This window comes from Lissotriton vulgaris, chromosome 3_1 (assembly GCF_964263255.1).
Source record: "Lissotriton vulgaris chromosome 3_1, aLisVul1.2, whole genome shotgun sequence".
Taxonomy (NCBI): Eukaryota; Metazoa; Chordata; class Amphibia; order Caudata; family Salamandridae; genus Lissotriton; species Lissotriton vulgaris.
Window position 1 is genome coordinate 1,243,858,514 of NC_141689.1, and position 25,437 is coordinate 1,243,883,950.

General features: G+C 47.9%; 1 protein-coding gene across 1 annotated transcript in view; it reads left to right on the plus strand.

Annotated features, from left to right (window-relative positions):
- Positions 1-25,437, plus strand: part of LOC147727731 (sulfotransferase 6B1-like) — a 319,304-nt gene that overhangs the window by 120,778 nt on the left and 173,089 nt on the right. Inside the window, exon 4 of the mRNA XM_086961729.1 lies at positions 9,804-9,930. Coding sequence (XP_086817855.1) covers positions 9,804-9,930 — 127 coding nt within the window. The remainder of the gene's footprint in view (positions 1-9,803; positions 9,931-25,437) is intronic.

The window sequence follows — 25,437 nt, forward strand, 5'->3', positions numbered from 1 at the left end:
CATATACCTAATCATAACAAGATTGCCAATTATATTTATAGTAATTCTTGATGCAAAGTAATCCTCTTATATAATGCTATTAATAAACACGTAATATAGAAATATATATTGTTAGACGGACCGGGAGGGTCGGCCGAGGTTACGGGGAGAGGTCTCCAGGGAGAGCCGTCTCCAACGACTGTACAGATAAGTAACTTCCCCCCCACAGACGGACACCACACAAGGTTGAAGGTTAACGAGACTTTATATGCAATTCTTAGGTTACGAGGATGGATACAAGGAGGTCTGGACTCAGGGGTCCCCTCGGTTCTAGTCTCTGGTTTAGGAAAGGGGTAGCGGGACAGTCTTAGTTACCAATGAGTACAAAATAGCTCTCAATCCTCGAGCTCGGCGTTCTAGATGATCGGGCCGTGGAGGAGCCAAGCAGGTCCCGAGATGGATGAAGGAAGGACGACGGTCCGCGGCGGAGCCTGCAGGTCCCGGTGGAAGATGACGGTTACAACGGTCCGCGGCCACGCCAGCAGGTCCCGACGACGATGAAGGATGAAGGTTACGACGGCTGTGGCAGCGCCAACAGGCAGGACGATGGTGCACAGGACAGAGCTATGGCAGCGCCAGTAGTCCGTCCAGGATGAGTTCCTCTTTACGTCTCTCGACTCCAAGATACAACTGCCCTCCTGCTCTGGAGCTGCCCCAGTTATAGGGCTGGCGTGCTTTGATGTCCGGACCCTCGCACTTGGAGGTCGGGAGGTCCGGGATGGGGGAGTCCAGACACCCAGCAGGGGGGTGGAGCCAGCGCCCGGGGAGGCGATGGGCGAGCGGCACTTGGTGGGGGAGAGCCATCGGCACCTCTTTCTCCCATTGACTTGCCAAGTAGCCCGCTCACCTCCTGGGTGGAGGGTGGTGCCGGAATGTCTGAGGCCGGGCCAGGCCCAGGGTTGAGGTCGATCGGGGGCCAGGCGGCCTCGTGGTGGAGTGTCCAAGATGGCGCCCCAGGCTGGGCGCGTGGGCCGGCAGTGGATCGGACCCACGAGGTCGGCAGGCTCGAGGGCAGGGGTCCCTGAGGGGACGGAGGACGTGCAATGGTGGTGTGTGGTACTTGCGGGACTGGGCTCAGGCCTGGTTGGGCCGGGGGAGAGCGGCCCTTCATGTGGCCTGTCCAACATGCGTCCCCCCCAGCTGAAGGCGGGGAGAGTTACCCATCCTCTTGGGGACTCTCCTCGTCGAGGCGGAAAAACCGGGACAGGCCATCCGCGTTGGCGTGATCTGGCCCAGGCCGGTGTTCGACTGTGAAGTCCATACCTTGCAAGGAGATGGACCAGCGTAGCAACTTTGGGTTCTCCCCCCGCATATGCATCAGCCATTGCAGGGGTCGGTGGTCGGTCTGCACCCGAAAGTGGGTGCCGAAAAGGTAGGGCCGGAGCTTCTTGAGGGCCCATACCACAGCGAAGGCTTCCCTCTCTATGGTGCTCCAGCGTTGCTCCCGTGGTAGGAGTCTCCGGCTGATGAAGGCCACCGGTTGATCAAGGCCTTCGGTGTTCACTTGAGACAGGACTGCCCCAATGCCCTGGTCGGAGGCGTCCGTCTGGACGACGAACTCCCGGCTGTAGTCTGGGGCCTGGAGCACAGGGGCGGAACACATGGCGGCCTTTAATTGTTCAAATGCCGTTTGACACTCTGGGGTCCAGGTGACTTTCTTGGGCTGGTTCTTTGACGTGAGTTCTGTGAGGGGCCCCACTATGGTACCATAGTCTTTTACGAACCTTCGGTAGTAGCCCGTGAGGCCCAGGAAGGCTCGTACCTCGGTTTGGGTGATGGGGGGCTGCCAGGCCTGGATGGCGGCAATTTTCAGCTGTAGCGGGGCCACTAGGCCGCTTCCCACCTGGTGTCCGAGGTAGGTTACAGACCCTTGCCCAATTTGACACTTGCTGGCCTTGATCGTGAGGCCAGCTCGCTGAAGGGCTTGCAGCACTGCTCGGAGGTGGTGGAGGTGCTCGGTCCAATGGTGGCTGTATACAGCGATGTCGTCTAGGTAGGCGGCGCTGAATCCTTCGAGCCCCGCCAGGACCTGATTGACGAGCCGTTGGAATGTTGCTGGGGCATTCTTCATGCCGAAGGGCATGACCGTGAAATGGTAATGGCCATCGGGGGTGGAGAAGGCAGAACGTTCTTGCGCCCGGTGTGTGAGGCCGATCTGCCAATAGCCTGCTGTCAGGTCGAAGATGCTGAGGTAGCGGGCAGCTCCCATTCGGTCGACTAGTTCATCTGCCCGGGGGATGGGATGCGCGTCTGTTCTGGTGACCGCATTCAAGCCCCGGTAGTCGACGCAGAACCGGAGTTCTGGGGTGGTGCCGGGGGCCGCTGCCTTGGGGACCAGTACGACAGGGCTGGCCCAGGGACTGTCTGAGGGCTCGATGACCCCGATCGTGAGCATCTTGGCTATTTCTTCCTGGATGCAGGCCCGTACCCGGTCTGGCACGCGGTAGGCCCGGTGGCGGATAGGGGGGCTGTCCCCGGTATCCACATCGTGCACACACCAGGAAGTGACACCCGGGGTGAGGGAGAACAGGCTGGCGAACTGTGATAGGAGGGCTTGACACTCCTGGCGTTGTTCTCTGGTGAGGGCCTCTGAGAGCCGGACCCCATCCACGGAGCCGTCTTGCTCTTGAGTCCGTAGGAGGTCAGGGAGAGGCTCGGAGTCTTCTTCAACCCCAGTGTCTGTGGCCATCAGGAGGCTGAGCTCTGTTCGCACAAAGTGGGGCTTTAGTCTGTTAGCGTGGAGGACCCGGAGAGGGTTCCGGGAGGATTCCATGTCGATGAGATAAGTGGCAGGAGCCTTGCGCTCTATTACTTTGAAGGGCCCCGTCCATTTGTCTTGCAGGGCGCATGGCTCAGTGGGGGACATCACCCATACCTGTTGGCCAGGTTCGAATTCAATGGATGAGGCATTCTGGTCATACCATTTTTTCATGTCCTCTTGACTGGCCTCTAGGTTGGCCTTCGCTAGTTCTCTGAACCGCCGGGTCTGGTTGCGGAGGGTGAGGAGGTACCGGAAGACATCTGGAGGGTTCTTTAGCGGAGGCATCTCCCAGCCTTCTTTGACGAGACTGAGCGGCCCTCGCACTGGGTGTCCATATAGCAGTTCAAATGGGCTGAAGCCCAGGGATTTCTGGGGGACTTCTCGATACGCGAAGAGGAGGCACGGCAGCAGCACATCCCACTGGCGACGGAGGGGCTCTTCCAACCCCCCGATCATTCCCTTTAGCGTGCGGTTGAACCGCTCAACGAGTCCGTTCCCTTGAGGGTGATAGGGGGTTGTGAATCTGTAGGTGACCCCGCACTGTTGCCAGAGGGACTTCATGTATTTGGAAATAAAGTTCGTGCCTCTGTCGCTGACGACTTCTCGGGGGAAGCCCACACGGGAGAAGATCCCCATCAGGGCCCGGCCGACCACCGGGGCTGTCACAGTTCGCAGAGGAACAGCCTCAGGGTAGCGGGTGGCGTGGTCCACTAGCACCAGGATGAATCGATGGCCTTGTTTTGTGCGTGGGTCCAAGGGCCCCACAATGTCTATTCCGACTCTCTCAAACGGGGTAGTGACCACGGGAAAAGGTTGCAGGGGAGCCTTTAGTTTGCGGCCGCTCTTCCCACTGGCTTGGCACGTGGGGCAAGATCGGCAATGCTGGTGCACATCGTTTCTCATTTTGGGCCAGAAGAAGTGGGTCACTAGGCGACTGTAGGTTTTATCTTGTCCCAGATGTCCTGCCAGGGGGACATCGTGGGCCAGGTTTAACAGGAAGTCTCTGAAACGGAGGGGTACCACTAGTACTCGGTTGCTCCCCAGCTCGGCGATTCTTTGCTCGCTGTACAGCAGATCATTGTCCCAGTAGACCCAATGAGTTCCGGGGGTATCCCCTGCGCTTTGGGCGAGCGCTTGCTGGCGGAGTCCCTCGAGGGAGGGACAGGTCTTCTGTTCTTTGCGAAATTGTTCTTGCGTGGGCCCCCCTTCTTGAGGCCACTGGTCGAGGTTAGCGAGGTCGGTAGGTTGAGCTGGTTCGGCGGGAATGTTACGGTCGGTGTTTTCGGCCGGGGCGACCGGAGGCGGTGGCGCCGGCCATTCGGGTTCTTCTGGCTGGTGGTTGGCACGGGCGGCCATGGAACGGGTGGTGACGCACGCCCAGTCTGGGACGCCCAACATCCCCAGGTGTTCCTTTCGCTCCACGGCGGCCCACGGAGAGCTTTCCAGGTCATTGCCCAGGAGGCAGTCTACGGGGGCATCGTCTCGGACCGTCACTTTCAACATGCCGGAGACCCCCCCCCATTCGAAGGGGACGCAGGCCATCCGACACAGGCTCTCCGAGTTATCGGCTGATCGTACAGGGCAGAGAATGTTCGGTAGATACTGTTCTGGGGCCACCAGGTGACAGCGGACGGCTGTTACACTGGCCCCGGTGTCACGAAGGGCTTCGGCCTGGTGTCCATTGATGCTCACCCATTGGCTGTACTTCTGGGTGTTAGCGGGTAGGGGGACCCGCGGGACCATGTCTTTCCCCCCTAAGCAGGCTAGAGTCATGGCGGCTGGCTCCCACTCTTGATGCTCTTGTTCGTACTCTTCCTGTTCCTCGGAGATCTGTTCTTCCCCTAGGGCTGCAGCGGCCACTTGGCGGGGTCTTGGGCTCTGGTACTGCGGGCAGTTTGGGTCGTTCGCATAGTGGCCGACTCGTTGACATCGGTGACACGTGACATTGGCTCTGTACCCCGGTCGCGCTGGGGTGCTGCCCCGGTTGGCCGGGGGGGTGGTGTTGGTAGCGGGGGCGACCGGGGCGTTGTCTCTTCCTCGCCCTTGGCCCCCTCCTCCTCCTCTGGGTCGGTGCTGACCATTGTTGTTCCGGTTCTGTTCGTAGGACCCATTCCGGCCCACTCTGGTGATCTCCCACCGGTCAGCTTCGGCTGCGAGCTGCCGGGGATCCGTTAACTTGCTGTCGAGGAGGTGTTGGCGGAGTTCAATGAAGCAATTGTTCGACAGATGCTCCCATACCATCAGGTTAAATAGTTGCTCGTAGGTCGTGACGTTGCTTCCTCGGATCCAGCCCTCGAAGGCTCGGCTAAAGTATGTTACATAGTCCACCCAAGTTGTACCCGGGATGCGGGTGCAGTCTCGGAACCTCTGACGGTACATCTCGGGTGTGAGACCATAGCGGGTGAGGAGGGCCGCTTTCATATGGTCGTAGGAGGTCATCTGGTGGTCCGGGAGCTGTAGTAGGGTGTCGCGGCCCTCATTGAGGAATCTTCCCCAGAGACCGGCTCCCCAGTCGCTTCTATCGATCCGGTGTGCAGTCATAGCGATTTCATAGGCTTTAAACCATTGCTGGATGTCGTCCTCTCTGAAGTATTCTCGGACAACATCCTTGGGGATGTGTACCTTTTTGTCTGTGGCCCCTGAGGTGGGGGGTCGCTCGGGCACCCCTGCTTCTTTATCCTGCTTGCGTAGGCTGATCTCGGCTAGGTTTCGTTCGTGTTCGTACGCTAGTTTCTTTTCCTCGAGCTCCCTTTGTCTCTGTTTCTCCTCTCTTTCTTCTCGGAGACGCAGGTGCTCTAAGTTGATTTTTTGTTCGGCCAACTTAAGTTCAACGTCCATTTTAAGTCGGGCCATTTCTAGTTCGTGTAGTCGGGTCCTTTCTCTTTCCTGGATCTCGTCTTGCGAGAGACCCGTTCTTTGCCCTTCCGGGGCCGTGGTCGTTTTTTCTACGGTGCTTTGATCAGGGGTTCCGGCAGCCCCGGTTTCTGCCCAAGATTCTAGGGCATGCTTAAAATCGTCCTTGGTACTCAGTCCGGTGGTAGCGATACCCAGTTCGATGCAGAATTGTTTAAGTTCACGATGGTTGTACTCCTCCAATTTCTCCATTTGGAATTTCTCGGTTGATCCGCTCTCTTTCGTGGTCATTGTGACTTCGTCGTGGGGTGAGCTACTCTCTGTACGTTTATGCGGTGATTCGGATCGCGCCGCTGGCCACCAATGTTAGACGGACCGGGAGGGTCGGCCGAGGTTACGGGGAGAGGTCTCCAGGGAGAGCCGTCTCCAACGACTGTACAGATAAGTAACTTCCCCCCCCACAGACGGACACCACACAAGGTTGAAGGTTAACGAGACTTTATATGCAATTCTTAGGTTACGAGGATGGATACAAGGAGGTCTGGACTCAGGGGTCCCCTCGGTTCTAGTCTCTGGTTTAGGAAAGGGGTAGCGGGACAGTCTTAGTTACCAATGAGTACAAAATAGCTCTCAATCCTCGAGCTCGGCGTTCTAGATAATCGGGCCGTGGAGGAGCCAAGCAGGTCCCGAGATGGATGAAGGAAGGACGACGGTCCGCGGCGGAGCCTGCAGGTCCCGGTGGAAGATGACGGTTACAACGGTCCGCGGCCACGCCAGCAGGTCCCGACGACGATGAAGGATGAAGGTTACGACGGCTGTGGCAGCGCCAACAGGCAGGACGATGGTGCACAGGACAGAGCTATGGCAGCGCCAGTAGTCCGTCCAGGATGAGTTCCTCTTTACGTCTCTCGACTCCAAGATACAACTGCCCTCCTGCTCTGGAGCTGCCCCAGTTATAGGGCTGGCGTGCTTTGATGTCCGGACCCTCGCACTTGGAGGTCGGGAGGTCCGGGATGGGGGAGTCCAGACACCCAGCAGGGGGGTGGAGCCAGCGCCCGGGGAGGCGATGGGCGAGCGGCACTTGGTGGGGGAGAGCCATCGGCACCTCTTTCTCCCATTGACTTGCCAAGTAGCCCGCTCACCTCCTGGGTGGAGGGTGGTGCCGGAATGTCTGAGGCCGGGCCAGGCCCAGGGTTGAGGTCGATCGGGGGCCAGGCGGCCTCGTGGTGGAGTGTCCAAGATGGCGCCCCAGGCTGGGCGCGTGGGCCGGCAGTGGATCGGACCCACGAGGTCGGCAGGCTCGAGGGCAGGGGTCCCTGAGGGGACGGAGGACGTGCAATGGTGGTGTGTGGTACTTGCGGGACTGGGCTCAGGCCTGGTTGGGCCGGGGGAGAGCGGCCCTTCATGTGGCCTGTCCAACATATATACACATATATCTATAACAATTATATCCATCCTGGATGGAGCACTGATGGAGATCCTTCCCCGTGTTTTACTCACGTCTGTATGAAGATTATTTCTGACTACGAGATAGGGGTGTTTGTTGACCTCTCTGGTGGGGCACCCAGTAAATCAGATTTATTTCTTCATTTAAGAAATCTTCTTGAGAATTCCCCGGCTGTAAGTTAAATGCACGGTGATCAGTGGGACAGTAGACGTTTTTTCACCCTTGTCCTAAGGAGGCCAAGATTCTTGAAGGCCGAAACGTGTCCGCGTCAACATGCCATATTTAACAAGAGGAGTCTGATGATACCTTTTGTATTATATTCATTCATGCTGACCACCATAGAACACCTACGGAACATCCTGGACGCCGGTCAAAGTGCTGCGCTGATTTTACTCGACCTCAGCGCAGCCTTTGATACGGTCTCCCACTCTCTCCTGCTAAAACGCCTTGAAGCCATAGGTATTAAAGACCTTGCCCTAGAGTGGTTCCGGTCTTTCCTGACGGACAGATCCTTCCGGGTCTCAGCCCCCCCTTTCATCTCCCAGCCTCACCCCATAGAGCAAGGTGTCCCGCAGGGATCAGCGCTCAGCCCGTCCCTATTCAATCTTTACGTCCAGCCTCTCGCTGAAATAGCAAAAGAATGGGACCTGACGCTGGTGTCGTACGCCGACGACACCCAGCTGGTTATCTCCCTGACTGAAGGCCCCTCGATCTCAGCGGCGAGATTCAAAAACGGATTAGAGGCAGTCGCACGCTGGATGTCACACAACTGCCTCCAGCTGAACGCTGGTAAAACAGAGGTGTTGCTCCTAGGTAAAAATCCCGACTATTGGACTGAGCACTGGTGGCCGTCCGCATTGGGCCCCATCCCCTCCCCCAAAACCGTGGTGAAAAACCTAGGTGTCTGGGTGGACGCATCTCTCAACTTCCAGACCCATACTAAGAAACTGGCTGCTACCTGTGTGGGCCTGCTGAAGAGCCTTCATCCGATTCTTGGCTTTTTTGACCACAACACGCGCCAACTGATAGTCCAGTCTACCATCCTGGCTCGACTGGACTACGCCAATGTCCTATTCCTTGGTCTTAACAAAGCTGAGATGGCGCGGCTACAACGTATACAAAACTCTGCTGCCAGGGCCGTTGTAGGCCTCCCTCGCAGGTGCTCTGCAAGAAATACCATCCAGAAACTACACTGGCTGCGTATAGAAGCCCGAGTTCAATTTAAGGCTCTCACTATTGTTTTTAAAATTCTCAAGATGACTGTCCTGGTCTCTTACGTCCACTCCTAGAGCCTTACACCCCCCAGTGTGCCTTACGCTCCTCGGGTCAAAACTTGGTTGTAACCCCCGCATAAGGCTAAGCAGAATAGGTGGTCGCTCTTTCAGAGTTTTGGGGGCAAGGCTTTGGAACTCCCTGCCACCCCACATTCGCTCCATGACCAAGCTGTTGGCCTTTCGCAAAGCGATTAAAACCCTTCTATTCTCTCCACCATAATCCTTACCAGTCCTTCCTCTTCCTCCCCCTCCCTTCAGGCTACTGTTATGGTTCAGCGCCGGGACGCCTTGTTGCTGGGGCAGCTGTTCGCGCTCAATAAAACTTAATAACATAACATAACATAACATTTTTGTTTGACATAATCTTAGAATTAAGGTTCAGGACCTACGGGAACCGATTGTGTTTCTACAGCACTACCTCTTAGTGTACTCCCTGAATGAAAAGAGGGATACTTGATTGATTTATTGTGACCTTCTGGGTGAAATAGGTTGATTTTGTATGGGAATATTATTTGTCTTTTTGTGTCATTTGTATATAATTGTTGTAGATATATGTATATATATATATATGTGTGTATATTGTATGTTTACTAATAGCATTATATGAGGATTACTTTGTATCAAGGATTACTATAAATAAAATTGGTAATCTTGTTATGATTAGGTATGTGATCATTGTGTATAGATAACAAAAATAATGCTTAGAATTTTGTTCCTAGAATAAGGGAATTGGTAGTCTCTTATTTCCAAAGGATTGTGAGATTGATCCCTCCCTATCATCTTCTGTACTTAGAAACTATATTCACGTTTTCTCACACAGTCTTACAAATTGGCTTTCCAGCTTGTTCTATATTTTCGCTCATTCGTAAAGTAAGTATTCACCATGATAAATGTTAATAATATTGCAGTTTTCTTTTTCATAAAATATTGTTTTTGAACTCTTTGGCTTTTAGCCCTCTCATTCAAGTAAAATGCCTAACATAACCAATGCGAAATCAGCACTCCTTGTTATGTTCACCCAGGACCTGGAAGAGGAAACATTTTATGTACGAAAGCCCGGGCTGGGGTCATGCAAATGTCAAAAAAAGGGAAGGCTGTGTTGTAAGTGGTGTAAGAAGAGCATTTCAGGGTGGCAGAACATTTGATTGACCACAAATTCAAATTTACAACAAACTCAGAGCTCCTGTAGTGGTTCTGGCCACATGTGCAAGCTTTCTCAAGATGACTGAATTTAACAACTCAGTAAAACCACTTCGGTTCTATGAATACAGATTTTCTAATGGTTCTCTTTCACCTTTATCTGATGGTTTCACTAGTGCTAACTCTCTTGCTTTCTTATCACTACTCTGTTTTTTTTTTTTTAAAAGACATTTATTGTTTAGAAATCTTTATTGTGTGGTGTTCACATTGTTCATTTTTTTCCCAACAGACTTTGGTTGTGCTTCGCAATCCAAAGGATGCTGCTGTCTCATATTTCCATTTCGAAAATAATAATCCTGCGCTTCCTAATTACGAGTCATGGGATGAGTTTTTCAAATGCTTCATGAGTGGGAAAGGTATAGTTCTATTCAGAAACTTTTAATACCAAATATTAAAAAAAATGATTGTATTCATGGTATTTCCAGTTAATGAGTGCATGCTGTTATATTGGCTATTAAATAATATCCAGAACCCGTGAATTATGCGATTCTGCACCCGAGTGCTTTCAACATAATTATGGATTCACCACTCTTTCTTATAATTTGCAGATTTCAACAAAAACACATTTTATTGGTAGCTTTAATGGAACCAAAGTTACTTAATAAGCACTGCAAAAGCTAATAGGTCTTATCTTTGAAACGTACCGGTGTTGCCAATGCAGTCTATGATGCTGAAAAGTACCAGCAAAAAAGCACAATGCTTTTGCTGATGCTATTCAGCATCTGCCTAAAAAAAGAAAAGAAAGATGTGATGTGATGGTGCGCGCTGTCAGCAGACATGGCCTTCTGTAGTCGTGAGCATGTGTTATCAGTCAGTCAGTCAGTCAGTCAGTCATAAGAACTAGGGGGCATATTATCAAGGGGGTTTATCGCCGTTTTTTTGCTTTAAAAGCCAAGAAAGCGGAGATAAAATTATCTCCCTAATACCTAGCTGTCACTAACACCAGTTAGCGACAGCTAGAAGGAGATAGCGACCATCTTGGGCCCCACTTCGCATGTCAGTGATATTTATCACTAATGACATGCAAAGTGGGCGTGCCAAGATGTTAGCGACTGAAAACAGTCGCTAACATCGCTATCTCCTATTACCAACTTTTGGAGATATTCGCGCTAAGCGCGAATATCTCCAAAAGCTAACACCTGCCCTGAGCAGTTCTTAGCCATGTTATCCAATGGGAGGTGGATAACATGGCTAAGAGCATTAGCTCGGTAATGCATGAATATTGCTGACTTTTCAGCGATATTCATGCATTGCGGCGATTTTTATCGCATTTGCGATAAACCTTGGTAATACCAAGGTTTATTTGCGGTAAAAATCGCCGCAGCTCAGTGGTAAATTTTTGTCTCTAACCAAGCAATAGCGATAATTATCGCTATTGCTTGGTAATATGCCCCTTTATTTAGCAACTACGAGTGGCATAAAAAGTATTCTACAACAGTCAAACAATGACAATAAATGCATTGTAGAGCTCAAAATACATACACATGCATAAAAAGCTATTAAAATCGTGCAAAAGTTAAACATCTTAAAAACAGCAGTTCATAAGCGTTACACCTCTTGCTGTGTGCGTGATTCAGCCATATAAAATGTATCTCCTCATTCTTATAGCAGACAGCAAAAATTAAGTACACAATAACACACAAAAGAGTTTGACAATAGCTGGAGATAATACAAAGCTGGGCGACTTTGTCTAAAATTGAGTTTACGTATAAGTGGTAAGATTAGATAAATTTTTAACTTTCCACCAGCATATAAATTACAGAAGAATACAAAATGGAGGTCATTCTGAGGGGATTGTCCATCTCATGGATAGAGTGGCAGTGCATCAATGAATATGTTTTGGGAGGATAGCTTAACATCAAAGGGACATATTTCAGCCGAAATCGCAACAGTACATATCTGTGTTGGAGGTTAGAAACAAATGTCAAATATGAAAACACAGTGTTATCTATACTAGGTGTTAACAGGTATTGTTTTACCGTGACCTTGTTGTGATTCCTCTCCCACCTGTCTCTGCTCAATCTATCCAGTAACCGGCCTTTCAGTTCGTTTCTTGGGACTGACAAGCAAAAGTTAGGATCTTTAAACAGTGTACTGAGGGCAATTAGTTCCAAATTGGACTTGACATATTTTAACCTTCGCATTTTGGATACCCCATCTAGTTTCAGGCAATCATTTGCATTATCTCTAGTTAAATGTAATGTTTCTTTCTTCCAAATTGAATGCCACAATAAAATATGTGAAATGCAGATCTGGGACATAATATAAGGGAGGTTAAATTTGGAGTGGCAGTTATAGGAAGAGCAAGATTGCGAAAGACATCCCAATCTCTTCAAAAAACCATCCTCTATGTGTTGAAGTCTGGATGCATCAGTATGGCCCCATTTGCTGCCCCATACATTGCGGCTGACCCTTCCTTCACCGGATAGATATTTTTTATGGTGTCGATTGGATTTCCAAAAAAATGTTATAAACCTGAAGAGATCTCCAATATTTTTTCCATGTGGAGCCCCCTATTAATTACCATGCTTTGCCAATTACTCTCCCTGTCAAATGTAACCGCCAAATAGTTAAAAGTATTCACAAACTGAAGCTTGCGCCCTTCTATATGCATTTGAAGGTATTTCATGAACTTTGAGCATGCCACAAGAACAAATGACTTGGATTCATTGACTTACAGGTCCAAGTTCTCCATAAAATCTGAGTACTTCACTATGAGACTTTGCAGTGCATTGCCAGAGCAGGCCAACAGCACCGCATCGCCTGCATAGAGGAGTATGGGGACAAGAGATGAATTAACAACAGGAACATCTTTAGTAGATCCCTCCAAGGCCAGCTCTATGGCATTGGTGTATATCTCAAATAGAAAATGGGCAAGCACACATCCTTGCCTCACTCCACTGGTGATATTAAAATGTCTTGTACACTCGCCCTCTCTGCCATACCGGACGCAAGCCGTGGCGTCAGTATACATCCCATGGATAAAATTAATAATCGGGGTGTCAACTTCCATTTCTTCCATGATTTCCCACACTTTAAAAAGGACTACACAATCAAAGGTGGCCGACAGGTTCATAAAGGCTATGTATAAATGTCCGGCCTTAGCCGTAGTGTATTAAGCAATGATCAAGTTTAAGGTTAAGTACTGATCAATTGTCCCCTTTCCTTTCCTAAAACCATATTGATAGGGGATTATTATGTTCTTTTCAGTGGCCCATTCCTCAGATCTATTTAAGAGTAGCCGGCCAATTAATTTGGCAGTACTATCCATTAAAACAATCGGTTTGTAGTTTTTTGGATTAGCCTTATCCCCTTTTTTATGAATTCGGATTATGACCGTCTTTTTCCAAGAGGATAAACTACCCATATGTGGTATTACATTAAAAACATTAGTGAGAAGTGAGGTCCTGATTATCTAGGAAGAAATCAATCGGGACCCCATTAGACCCTGGTGCTTTTAATCTACTGCATTGTTTCACTGCGTACTACATTTCTTTCAAGGTGAATGGTGTAAAGCCTCTTATGGTGGACATTGATAAATCTATGGGCAGACTAAATGTGTCCCCAGGTTTCCCAGATACTGCTTCGAAGTGAGCCACCCAAGCATCCTCCGTGATATACGTTTCAAGACTGATATCTGTATCTTCTTTTAAGAAGGGGACATTGACTATACTCCAGAAGCCTTTACTATCTCGCATTACTACTGTGCTTTGTAATTTCTTCCATGCCTCCTCTTTCAGTACCCTCAGTCTTGCTGATCTCGCTAATTTATATGTTTGTCAGAGTGATATCACCAAGGTGGTGTCTCGTCGTCACTGTTCCCTTTAAGGTGCGCGCGCGCACATTTCCTGACGTCACCGCGCACTGCTGTGTTTGGAGCGCGCACACATCCAGGTGGCGCTAGAGAGTCACGCCGCCGCTGCTTTAAAAAAGCACGCTGCAAAACAACAGTTGATGGACAGAATGCAGAATAATGTTATACATTCACGCCAGTACAGAGATCTGGGCCTAAATCCATCGTTTTTTTGCACTCCACACAACCCCAGTTCAGACATGGCCATATGCAAATCAGCCTTGACCCTGTGCCTCATGGGAACAGTCCAGCCCGAACTGCCAAGCCATGTCTTTCCTGGACCGGAATCAAGCATCCTAGGACCGGTTTCTGGCTATCAGCCGTCTTCATCCAGGATAGCTTGACTCCAGTGGTGTGGAGAGCATGGGACTCACGTCTGAGCATACCCATCCCACTTGGGGTGACAAAATGCAAAACAACAGTTGATGGACAGAATGCAGAACAATGTCATACATTCACCCCAGTACAGAGATCTGGGCCTAAATCCATCGTTTTTTTGCACTCCACACCACCCCAGTTCAGACATGGCCATATGCAAATCAGCCTTGACCCTGTGCCTCATGGGAACACACGGCGCGAAAAGCAAGCACTTTGTGAAGTCGGCATGCCGGGGAACCACCCAGGGGCGGATTGGCACTGCGGGCATTCGGGAATCGGCCGAAGGGCCGCTGTTTCAGTGCCCTCTGTGGGCCGTTTTTTTTCTCCCCTTTCCCAGTCCACAGAGAGTGCTCTCTGCTGTCTGCTCTCTGTCGACTGGGAAATGGGAGAAAAAAAACGGCCCACAGCAGGGAGACAGAGACAGAAATGAAAGCGCTTCACTCTGCAGGCCATACAGTGATTATCAGCTGTGGCCTCTACTGCACCCCCTGCCCTGCAAAGCAATCACGCTGAGGGTGGCTGGGGAGGGGGTGATTGTTTACAAGAATCGGCCTCCCTGGGGGCCAGGTGTTTCTCAGGCCTTTTGAGCCATTTTCTCCATGGCCCCCCTGGGGCCCACGCAGCAAGGGAAACAGTGATAGTCTTAACACCTCGCCCACAGCCCCTCACATTCAGGGCACAGTGGGTGAGGAAGAATGGGTCTGGCTGTGGGGGCCAGGTGATGTTTTGAAAGCGCACAATCTTCACCTTAGCCGCCCCCCCGTGCAAGAAGTTTTAAAAAAAAGGGATATAGTTCTTCCTCAGTGTCATCATTTTAGAACTGATGCATTTTCAATATTACATTCAAGGACGTCATGGTTGCAGCTTTTCTATTTTATGCAACTAACAACCATTGACAAAACCTATAGTTCTGGCTTGTTGTAGGTGTAACATTACTTGCTGTATTATATATCTGAACGCAATGAGAGAAGCACCAAAATACCAGTCGGGCGGCACACTATGCTAAGCACAGATTTGTAGCTTAGGTGTTTTAAGCTACGCCCATAACTACATTGAACACCCCCTTTGGAGAGACCCCTCAGTTTTGTTATCCCACTTAAAGCCCTGGAAACAACACCATGTCACAGACACCTCAGGGCCGGGCACTGTGCATCATGCATGACTCATGACTTCCAAGGTTTCAGATTGACTATGTGCAGGGGCATCTTCAACACCTCCCTTTGCTTTAGGAACTACAGCAAGGGGTGAATTCCTGTGAGTCTCTTCTGTCTGCAACTCTGCGTACAAAGGCTCAGCTCACAATTATTGTGAAAAGGTGGGTGAGAGAGTAAGTGAAGGGATGGCTGGATGGATGGATCAGTGAAAGGGTGAATGGATGAATGAAAAGGTGAATGGATGGATGATGAGAGAGAATGGGTGGATGGATCAGTGAAATGATGGATGAATTGATTAATTGATAAGTGAAAGTGTGAATGGATGAACAGATGTGTGAAAGGGTGGCCGTAAGGATGGATGAGTGAGTGAAAGGGAGGGTACATGGGCAAAAGATTGGATAGATGAGTGAAGGAGTGAAAGGATGGATGAGAGAAAAGATGGATGGATGATTGAAAGGATGGATGAGTGATTGGGTCAATGGATGGATGCATGAGTGGATGAGTAGATGGATAGTTGGGTGGATGGAAGGAAGGATGGATGGCTAAGTGAAAGGGTCAATGGAGAGAGAAAGGGAGAATGGATGGCTGAAAGGGTGAATAGGTGAAAGGATGAGTGACTGGGTGGATGGATAAGAAAGTGAAAGAATGGCTGGATGGGTGAGAGGGCAAATGGCTAGATGGATGAGTGAAGAGATGGATTGGGTGAAAGGGTGGATGGAGACAAAAAGTGAGGATGGATGTGTGGATGACTGAAAGGGTGAACGTGTCAAAGGGTGAGTGACTGGGTGGATGGATGAGTAAGTGAAAGGGTGGCTGGATGGGTGAAAGGGTAAATGGATGGATGAGTGAATGGATGGATGGGTGGAAGAGTGGATGAATGGGTGGATGAGTAAAAAGGTGGATGGAGGTATGGATGAGTGAAATGATGGATGGAAGAATACATGATGGATAGGTTTGCAAATGGTTGAATATGTTTGGATCTGGATTAGCGGCATCTTATGTTTGCCACTTTACATCTCACAATGACTATCCAAGCAGATCTTCTCGACCATTTCTCTCACCAAACATGCCTGCTCAGAACCATGAATTGTAAACAAAATATCAGACTGGACAACCCAGTGCTGTAACCATATATATAGATTATTATCATATGAAATATCACAAAAAGACCTGCACAGTTGATCAAAGCTGCGTGCATACTGAAAAAACGTGAAGTACACGATGTGTTCAACCTGATATAAACCTATTTTGACTAGTGCTTAAATGGTTGTCTATTTACTTACTTACATAATAATGCGCAACCTCCTCTGATGGGTCTGTAAAACGTACCTTTTGTCCAGAAGGTTTGTTCTGAATTTTAACCCTTTGTCCTGAATTTTTACACTCCCCATCCTGAATTTGCACCCATGCCAGTTGGTCACCCTAGTCCTGACACTCCCATACAGAACTACAGAGTGTTCAACCTGCCTTTTCTATTTGGTTACTCTTGTAACCAGATGCACCACACTGCCAAGCTCTAACTCAAGAGGGGCTATCTAATCCCCTTGGCATCCCACTCTCCACAGGGCTGACCAAAGTAGGCTGAGTAAAGCAGTACTCAAAGCTACATTGAGTGTGCCTCAATTGTCATCCCACCGAATCCAGAAAATACTGAACTAGACTCAGTGCAGTAGGTCTTCCTCAAAGGTTTACTTGACTTGCCACATCCAGCACCCAGAAATGCAATGTGTTGCTAGCCGATCCCTTCCTCTGAAGCAAGAAGGAACCGGTGGGAATCATTTTGTTTACCATTTATTTGCACAATTTAGTGATTCATTTGTGTGCCAGTTAATAATGTAACTTTATTTTAAAGGCCTCATCCAAAATGCAGACAAGGGGCATATTTCTCTATATGCCAAAAATATTAATTAGTAAGTTTTGGTTAGTTTTTGTTTGTAGTGTGTAGGTCTGACTGCACTCTATTTTAGGGCCTAGGCCAGAATGTGGTAACATGTGTGTGTGTTGATTTCAGGACATGTCTAAGACTTTGTGTAATTTGATTTCTCAAAAGAGAGCTGTTTAGCCTCATTCTATGCTAGGCCTTGTTCGAGGCCTAAGCAAAATTTGCAAACTTGGCACTTCTTTCTCTGTGCAGAAAAATTCACTTTTCTAGCATGTTCAGGTTAGAATTCCTTTTTGCAGATGTTATATCATTTTCATGGTTAATTGAGTAATCCTCAGTCTCCTCATGGCCCAGACTTGAATGCAGCAACAGATGTGAATAAAACTGTGTTTTTTGTATATAGACATCACTTGCTGGCTGTGAAATAAATGTATGACTAGATTGTACAGATACATTTTTTCAGCATTCTTTACACCCCAGACTGCCTCTTCCTCATTTGTGAATTCTTTCTTTTGTTATTACATGTTCTGTTCCCAGAGATTCCAGTCTTACCCTTTTTCCTTGACTTTGTACTAGATTTCTGATTTATGTGATGATTAGCTGGTTGGGAAAGAGTATCTAACGACCTTGTGCAGGGCGTTAAGACTGCATGTAAGTATTCAGTTATCAGACCTGCAGTGCTCCTTGTCTTTACCAATGTTACTTGCTCTGTAAGCTTTAAAAGGCTTAATTTACTAAATATTTCTCTATGAATTAGACCTCAAAGAGTAACCAAATAGTGTTTCATGAAAGGGCACGCCCCTTGAATGTGGGCCACGCCCCTTAACTGTAGGCCACGCCCATTAAATGTATGCCACGCCCCTTGAATGTGCGCCACTTTTTTCATCAGTGCCCGGGCCAAATTGTGATCCCAATCCGACCCTGGAAACACCCATTACATCGATGTCAAAACATCACTGTGCAATTGCACTGCGAGTTTTACATCTCAGGATCGTTTCCATCGCATGCATTCACTACGCATGCGACAACGGCGCAATGCCATTAACATCGCATGAGATTAACATCGCATGCGATTACTATTGTTGCACGAGGCTTTGTCAAATTATATTAAGAGGTTCAAGCACGAGGCTTTGAAAACATGCAAGTAGGGCATGAAAAACAAAATATTGTTGCACGAGGCTTTGAAAAAATGCGGTGAAAATAAAAAAAACATGCAAGTACGGCATGAAGAACAAAATATTGTTGCACGAGGCTTTGAAATACAATGCGGTGTCAAATTATTGTAAGAGGTTCAGGTACGAGGCTTTGAAAACATGCAAGGACGGTATGAAGAACAAAATATTGTTGCACGAGGCTTTGAAATACAATGCGGTGTCAAATTATTGTAAGAGGTTCAAAATATTGTTGCACGATGCTTTGAAATACAATGCAGTGTCAAATTATTGTAAGAGGTTCAGGTACGAGGCTTTGAAAACATGCAAGGACGGCATGAAGAACAAAATATTGTTGCACGAGGCTTTGGAAAACAATGCAGTGTCAAATTATTGTAAGAGGTTCAAGCACGAGGCTTTGAAAACATGCAAGTACGGCATGAAAAAGAAAATATTGTTGCACGAGGCTTTGAAAAAATGCGGTGAAAATAAAAAAAACATGCAAGTACGGCATGAAGAACAAAATATTGTTGCACGAGGCTTTGAAATACAATGCGGTGTCAAATTATTGTAAAAGGTTCAAAATATTGTTGCACAAGAGTTTGAAAAAATGCAGTGAATTAAAAAATGCGGTGAAAGAACTATAATTCGGCATCAAATAATTGTTTGAAAAAACAGGAAGTACGGGCTGGTGATCTTTGGGTGGTGGATATATGGGTGCATGATGTGTGGGTGGTGGATGTATGGGGGGATGGATGGGTGCATGATGGATGGATGGATGAATGATGGGATATAAGGATGGATGGATGCATGATGGATTGATGGATGGATGGATGGGTGCATGATGGACGGATTGATGGATGATGGATGGATGGATAGATGGGTGGATGCATGGGTGCATGATGGATGGATGGATGATGGATGGATGGATGGATGGGTGCATGATGGATGGATGGATGCATGCATGATGGATGGATGGATGCATGATGGATGGATGGATGGATGGATGGATGGATGATGAATGGATGGATGGATGATGGATGGATGGATGGATGGATGGATGGTGATGGATGGATGGATGGATGCATGATGGGTGGATGATGGATGGATGGATGGATGATGGATGGATGGATGGTGGGTGGATGTGTGGATGGATGATGGATGGATGGATAGATGATTGATGGATGGATGGATGGATGCATGATGGATGGATGGATGGATGGATGATGGATGATGGACAGATGGATGGATGATGGATGGGTGGATGGGTGGATGGGTGCATGATGGATGGATGATGGATGGATGGATGGATGATGGATGGATGGATGGATGATGGATGGATGTGTGGATCGGTGGATGGGTGGATGGATGCATGATGGATGGATGGGTGGAATGGATGCATGATGTTAAAGTACACCAGAAATGAATAAGGATCTGCCCACACCCACAAATAGTGTGCTGTGCACCATGGCACCCTGCCTAGAACTAGTCCGCACACACTGATATCGGCATGATCACTCCAAGGCTGAAGGGAGAACAAGTGGCTGCATGCCTTAAAAATGCCCCTGTAGCTGGGAAACTCTTGGCTGCTATACTGGCAGATCTGATGGGCACACACACTCTTATGCTTCTGGAGTACCCACTCTTAGTGGAGATCTCCAACAGTTGTCCGAGGCCACGACACGTCAGTTTTTTTCTGGCTTCGGGACTTAATGCTCTGTCAGCTGTGCTGTGCGTGTATACATGACTGGACGGGGCACTTCTCATCCCCGGCGCTGTCCTAGTTTTGCAGCCGGTCTGCCCTCACTTCTGCCTGGCCGCCAACGCAGGGCTCTAGCTCCAGTCCGCAGCTATCCTGACCTTCAAAAATCGCACAGCATACTCCGTCCGGACCCGACCAATATCCAGTAAAGGCAGTCGGCGGCCCGCCAATGCTTTACAAAGGATATATTAATCGGATGTTGGGGAGTCAGCAACGGAACTCTAACCGAGCACATCTGACACCATTGCCTGTGTGACCACACCCCCGTGAAGAATCACTCATAGACCAGTGCTCCCAAAAGGTCGGTCATGAATCAGTAAGTCATTGCTTGTGTGAAAAGTTTCATAATTTCAGACATCAGTCACTACTCTCAACACTGTAGTGGGGTTCCAGTGATATATTCTATAACAATAGAAAATTGTTCAGTGCATTCTGGGAAACATATTCACCTACAATTTCTAACTTAGAAATCTATGAGATTAATAAGCCCTAATTGTTTGAAAGGTGGGAAAATGCTGAGAAAAGAAAACCAGAATACGCAAAAAATAATGAGAAAAGGAAAACATGTTTAGATGGGAAACACCCATTACATCGATGCGTTGTCATGTCGCGCGATGTAAAGTCGGCGATGTGACACGCTATCCAATTACATGGCCGCATTTGCGTCGCAACAACGTGCGATGAAAACATTGCCGCTGTGATCGCCGTTGCGATGTAAGAGTGCCGCGATGTAAACACCCGCGAAAACAATGTAGGCAATGGATCGTCATACAACCCGTGCCGGAAGAGTCGTGACGGAATTCAGGTAAGGCTGCCTTGGGGGCATGTGGGCATGTGGGCATGTGGCTGTTTAAAAACACAGCGTTTAAAAGTACACGCTGTGTTTTTAAACTGGCTCTACCCTTCTCTTATTGAGGTAAAAGTAAAAGCAAATAGTAGGAAAATTTAGGTTAGATCCGCACTCGAGCCTGACAAATACACCTGAATACATTCGCTCTTACATCTTACCTAAAAACATGGTAGATCACCCTCTCACTCCATACAGTTGGCTGTTTGGTGCATCATCCAATCTCATATGGAGAGTTTAACGTGCAGTGGATGCAGGACTATTGTACAGCGCAGAAGTACATTGAATAATTAAACATTATGTTAAATTTTACATTGTGTACAGAAGGCCAACATTTTTTTTAAATTAGGTTTTCACTGCAGCAGGCTTAAAAAAGTTTTTTTTGCCAGCACCCAAAGTGTAAGCCAGACGTTTAGTCTGCACCAATACTTGTTTAATTCTGTTCTGGACCAGATTGTGCTTTTCCAGTGCAAGAACTTAGACTACACTGCCTACCAGTATAGATGACATGTGACTCCTACCCCTTGTAGGCCTCTGTCTTATGTCACATTTCCTATATACTGATTTTCACAGTGCTGATTGATGGTCTCTATGCAATGCATGTGTGATGTTGTTTTGAGTGACATTTGGCGCAGCACACACGCGTGGTCTGTTTCCTGGCACACATAGCCATGGTTGCAACGCACAGAGACCCTCCATTGCCGCACACAGAGGAAAAAAATTAGAAGGAACATTGCTTGTGGGGTAGTTCTTACAGTCACATGAAGTGATCCTAGGGTTTTGGAGCAGGCTTCATCAAACCACCGTACCTCCCTATGATTATTAAATGATTTTGGGTGTAATAAATTCTCTTTAATTTCCACTAGGATACGGTCAAAAGCTAATGATATAGAATTACCAGTTGAGTTTAGATCTAGACATTTATCAATTTCCTACTTCATTTTAAACGCACCTGCAGTTTTTTGGTATTAACTTTTTCCCATTTCAAAGTGACAATAGAAGGCCTATGCAAAGGATTCGGAGGAGGTATTAATCATTGGCCACATTGCATATTGCAGGTAATTGTCGCATGATCGCTAAAGGCACTGTAGGTAGTTTTTATATAAGAGAATTACACTCTAATCGATTCGGACCCCAAAATATAATCAAGCACTGAGTAATGAGACCCAGAGGAAAATCTAGGAGCTATTGGGCACATGTTAGTGTTACAAAAGTTAATTTTTTTCAAGGCTGAGGGTCATTAGCAGTTTGTTCAAAGTATTCCCATAAACATTATGCTGGAAATGAAGGGGACAATCCCCGTTGCCATCATTCATGTCACACACATAGGTAACCATCCTCCTGCAATTATGGGAGTTAAACTCGCCCATCCAAACTACATCAAAGTTTTTTTGGTGAGAATTCATGAGATGACTGATATCCCTTTCCATGGGATCTAATACCATCTAGGTCATTACAAGAGAAAGAGGGGGGACCGGGAGCTTGTTAAGGTCCAGTGTCCGTGCTCCTTTGTTAATGGCTATATCAAAAAAAGGACACTTTTCCGTGATAATGGGCGCATGTATGTCGCCCACCGAAGCAAAAGAGAGGAGGAAAGGGATGGAGGGTTAGAAGGAAAAAGAGAGTAGGGGTAGGAGAGAGAGAGAGGAAGGGAGGGAGAGAAGAGGCAGATGTTTATCCCCGGTTTCAAGGATCCAATCCCGAAGGGGAAGACCAAGTCTTGCCTCTTTTTCGCCCTCACATTCCCAGAAGGATGTCATGCTTCATCATCAGGCTTTTGGTGCTCCTCGTCAGACCGGCGCTGCAATGTCTGAGGGGCCCCCGAAGGGTTTCTTTAGCAGAGATCTTTTAAAAGAGAATATGCCGTAGAGTGCGTGCAGGTGTGGGGGCGGGGCAGATAATGGGAAGGGTTCTGAGAGAGAGATGAAGTGGTGTGCAAGTGAGGTTAAAAGTACCTAAGGGCATCCAGTCTTGGGTAGTTTATTCTCGTGGTGTCCTTGGTAAGTTAAAAAACCAACAGGTTAGTGTGTTACGTGGGGCTTCGATGTGCCGGTGTAACTAGTCCTGATGTCGACATGTTTCACACTTGTAGTGTCTAAATGATCAGATGTGTTTCTTCAGGACCTAGGAAAAAGTGCACGTCAAACTATAAAAAGAACTGGCACAGGGTTACAGAGTGATAACCCTGTCAAACATGTGGGGTACCCTAGTACATAGTTCCTAGAGTAGTCAAGCGATCTCTGTAGGTAGATCAAACCACGTGTGCCTGGGGGGGATAAAGAGGAAGAAAAACAAAAAGAGAAGAAATGTCTGGTAAAGGTATTCTATGTAGCAGTCCTCCAGTAACAATGACCGCTAAGTGATACCTTACACAGGACCAAGCACAGACAATGTTTATGTACATGAGACCATCATGAAGGATAAAGACAAGTGACAGGCATAGTATCATTCTACGTGCAATCCATATGGAAGGTAATATTGTGGTATTTATAGGAGGCAGAGACACACCAGGATACATATACATTGAATGCGCATATCAGTAGGCGATAGTAACATTCTACGTGCAGTCCACATAGAGGGTAGTGTTGTGGAGAGTGCAGTAGCAGAGACCTACCAAGGCACATATACAATGGCTGCGCATGGGAGTAGGCAAGACCCGGCACCGCTCAGTAAATGGCCCCCCTCCGACACGTGAGACCTACACTCATGAGGTGTAGTGCCTAGGGGAGCGCTGGTGTCCGCACCCTGTAGCTTACCCTGTATTAGTGTTCAGGTTCCTGAGGCTATGCGGCGCTGGTTGGGCAAGCATCCAGGATTACTGGGGAAGTGGAGACGAAGCCATGCACAAGTTGCGTTAGGTGGTCACCCCATGGTAGTATGGTCGTCAAGCTAGAGTGATCGGGCCACTCGATCTCTTCCCCCAAAGGGGCGGAGTACTCACGGTTTCAGCAGGATGCTCGTGCCTCCGCACCTACCTCTTCCAGCGGCTGCCTTACATTGAAATTGTACCTCCTTCTACTTGTATGCCGAGATTCTGCTGATCACGGGGCGTGGAGTCTTCTACTTCCGGGTAGAGATGGTATGTGCCGGAGGTGGTGCGCATGTGCTGGTGAGCTGTGTCTGCAAATGCATGCGTGCTGGTAAGTGCAGAAGGCCTGGCACATGCGCCGATGAGCTCAGTCTGCGTATGTCGCGCATGCGTGCTGGTACTGGTGATCCATCCACTAGAACGGGTACTGTGTGATAATGGGGCCTAGACACCGTGCGCGGATATGCTCAGTGTGATAATAAAGGGCAGAGTGTCCCATCAAGAGCGAGGGTGTATGGGATACAGAGTGAGATGTACATCCCAGTCTAGTGGCGGAGTGGGTTTTGTGATGTCTTGTGGAAATGTACCCGCGCCTGGCTCATCCTGATAATCAGCACAACGAAACGCATCTCTGAGGCACTTATCATTAAGATCAAAATATCCAAGGATGGGCTAGAAGCTGGGATCAGCATAGCAGCATTCAAGTCACGCCTCACGGAGATCAATACTGAAATAAATGGCCACCGGGACTATCTACTTCAACAGAAGATATCCAAATTACAGAAGGATGTTCAAAAGTTTGACCATGAGAAAGTTTACCCATATAGCAAAGAGGATTACCAGACCGCAAACACTGACGCCCTCTCTGAGGATGGATCAATTTCCTCAAACAACTCAGGGAGATCTTTCTGTATCTTCGGAATAAGGTAGAACACCGGAATTCTGGGTGCCTCCTTACTCAAAAACCTACATTCATCCCAATTCTGCAGGTTTTCATCCTATCATTCAGCCAGTTGTTTTAGAAACCGCTCTTTCACTCTCTTGCAGTCTGTTCTCCCCACCCGGATATAGTATTGTCTGTCATTCAACAGCGAGTAAGCCTCTTGCATGTAGAGTGCAAGGGGGATTTCTGTTGAACAATCTGAGGAAACTTGAGGAACTGACCAGGGCCGAAATCTCTAAATGGTGGGATGCGGTGGCCCTTTAAAAGAATATTGAAATTGGCAGGATCCCACGAGGGTTAAGGATTATGATCACCCCCCACTACGAAAACCCACACCCTGGTCTAATTAAGGAATGGGTTCAATGCAACACTGAAAGCTCAGTAAAAATGATGATGATTCTAATTAAGTATGCTGAACTGGAGCAAGGTAATCTACTGGAACAAATTAAACAGGTTAATGAAGAAATTATATACTAGTGTTTTTAATTGGTGTTTAACTTAGTGTTCTTTTGAACAATAGATGCATTTTAATCAGAGCATTATTCTGTGTTCATTTATAGGAAGACATCCACGTACAGAAGCAGGAAAATAATATCTGATAGGGGAATGCAGCTTAGTGGAGAGCAGCCTTATCTCTGCCAGGCGTTATGTCCATACAAGGCAGTCTGTCCTTATTTGGCGTTATGTCCTTATAAGGCTCGTTCATATGAAAAGACGGGGTGATGATGTAGGGAAAGTGTACGATGTTCCCTAGACCTATATTTGGGTACCGATATGAAATATAACAGTATAATTGTGTTACGATTGTATGAATTATATCAATTACAGAAGGTTTTTCCGATGAGTTGACATTACCTTATTCATGATTTGCCTATTCTGTAAATATACAACAGTATTGTAGTAGTCAATGTTAACTTTATTCGGCTGATTATAGCCATAAAAGTACAAATAACAAAACAGAACAGGCCTATCAACAACATATAGTACATGGATATAAAGTCAGTTATTATTATTATTATTATGTTTCTTATATAGCGCCAGAATCGACCCCCGAGGGGGTTTCTCCATGCTTGCCTTGGGAACC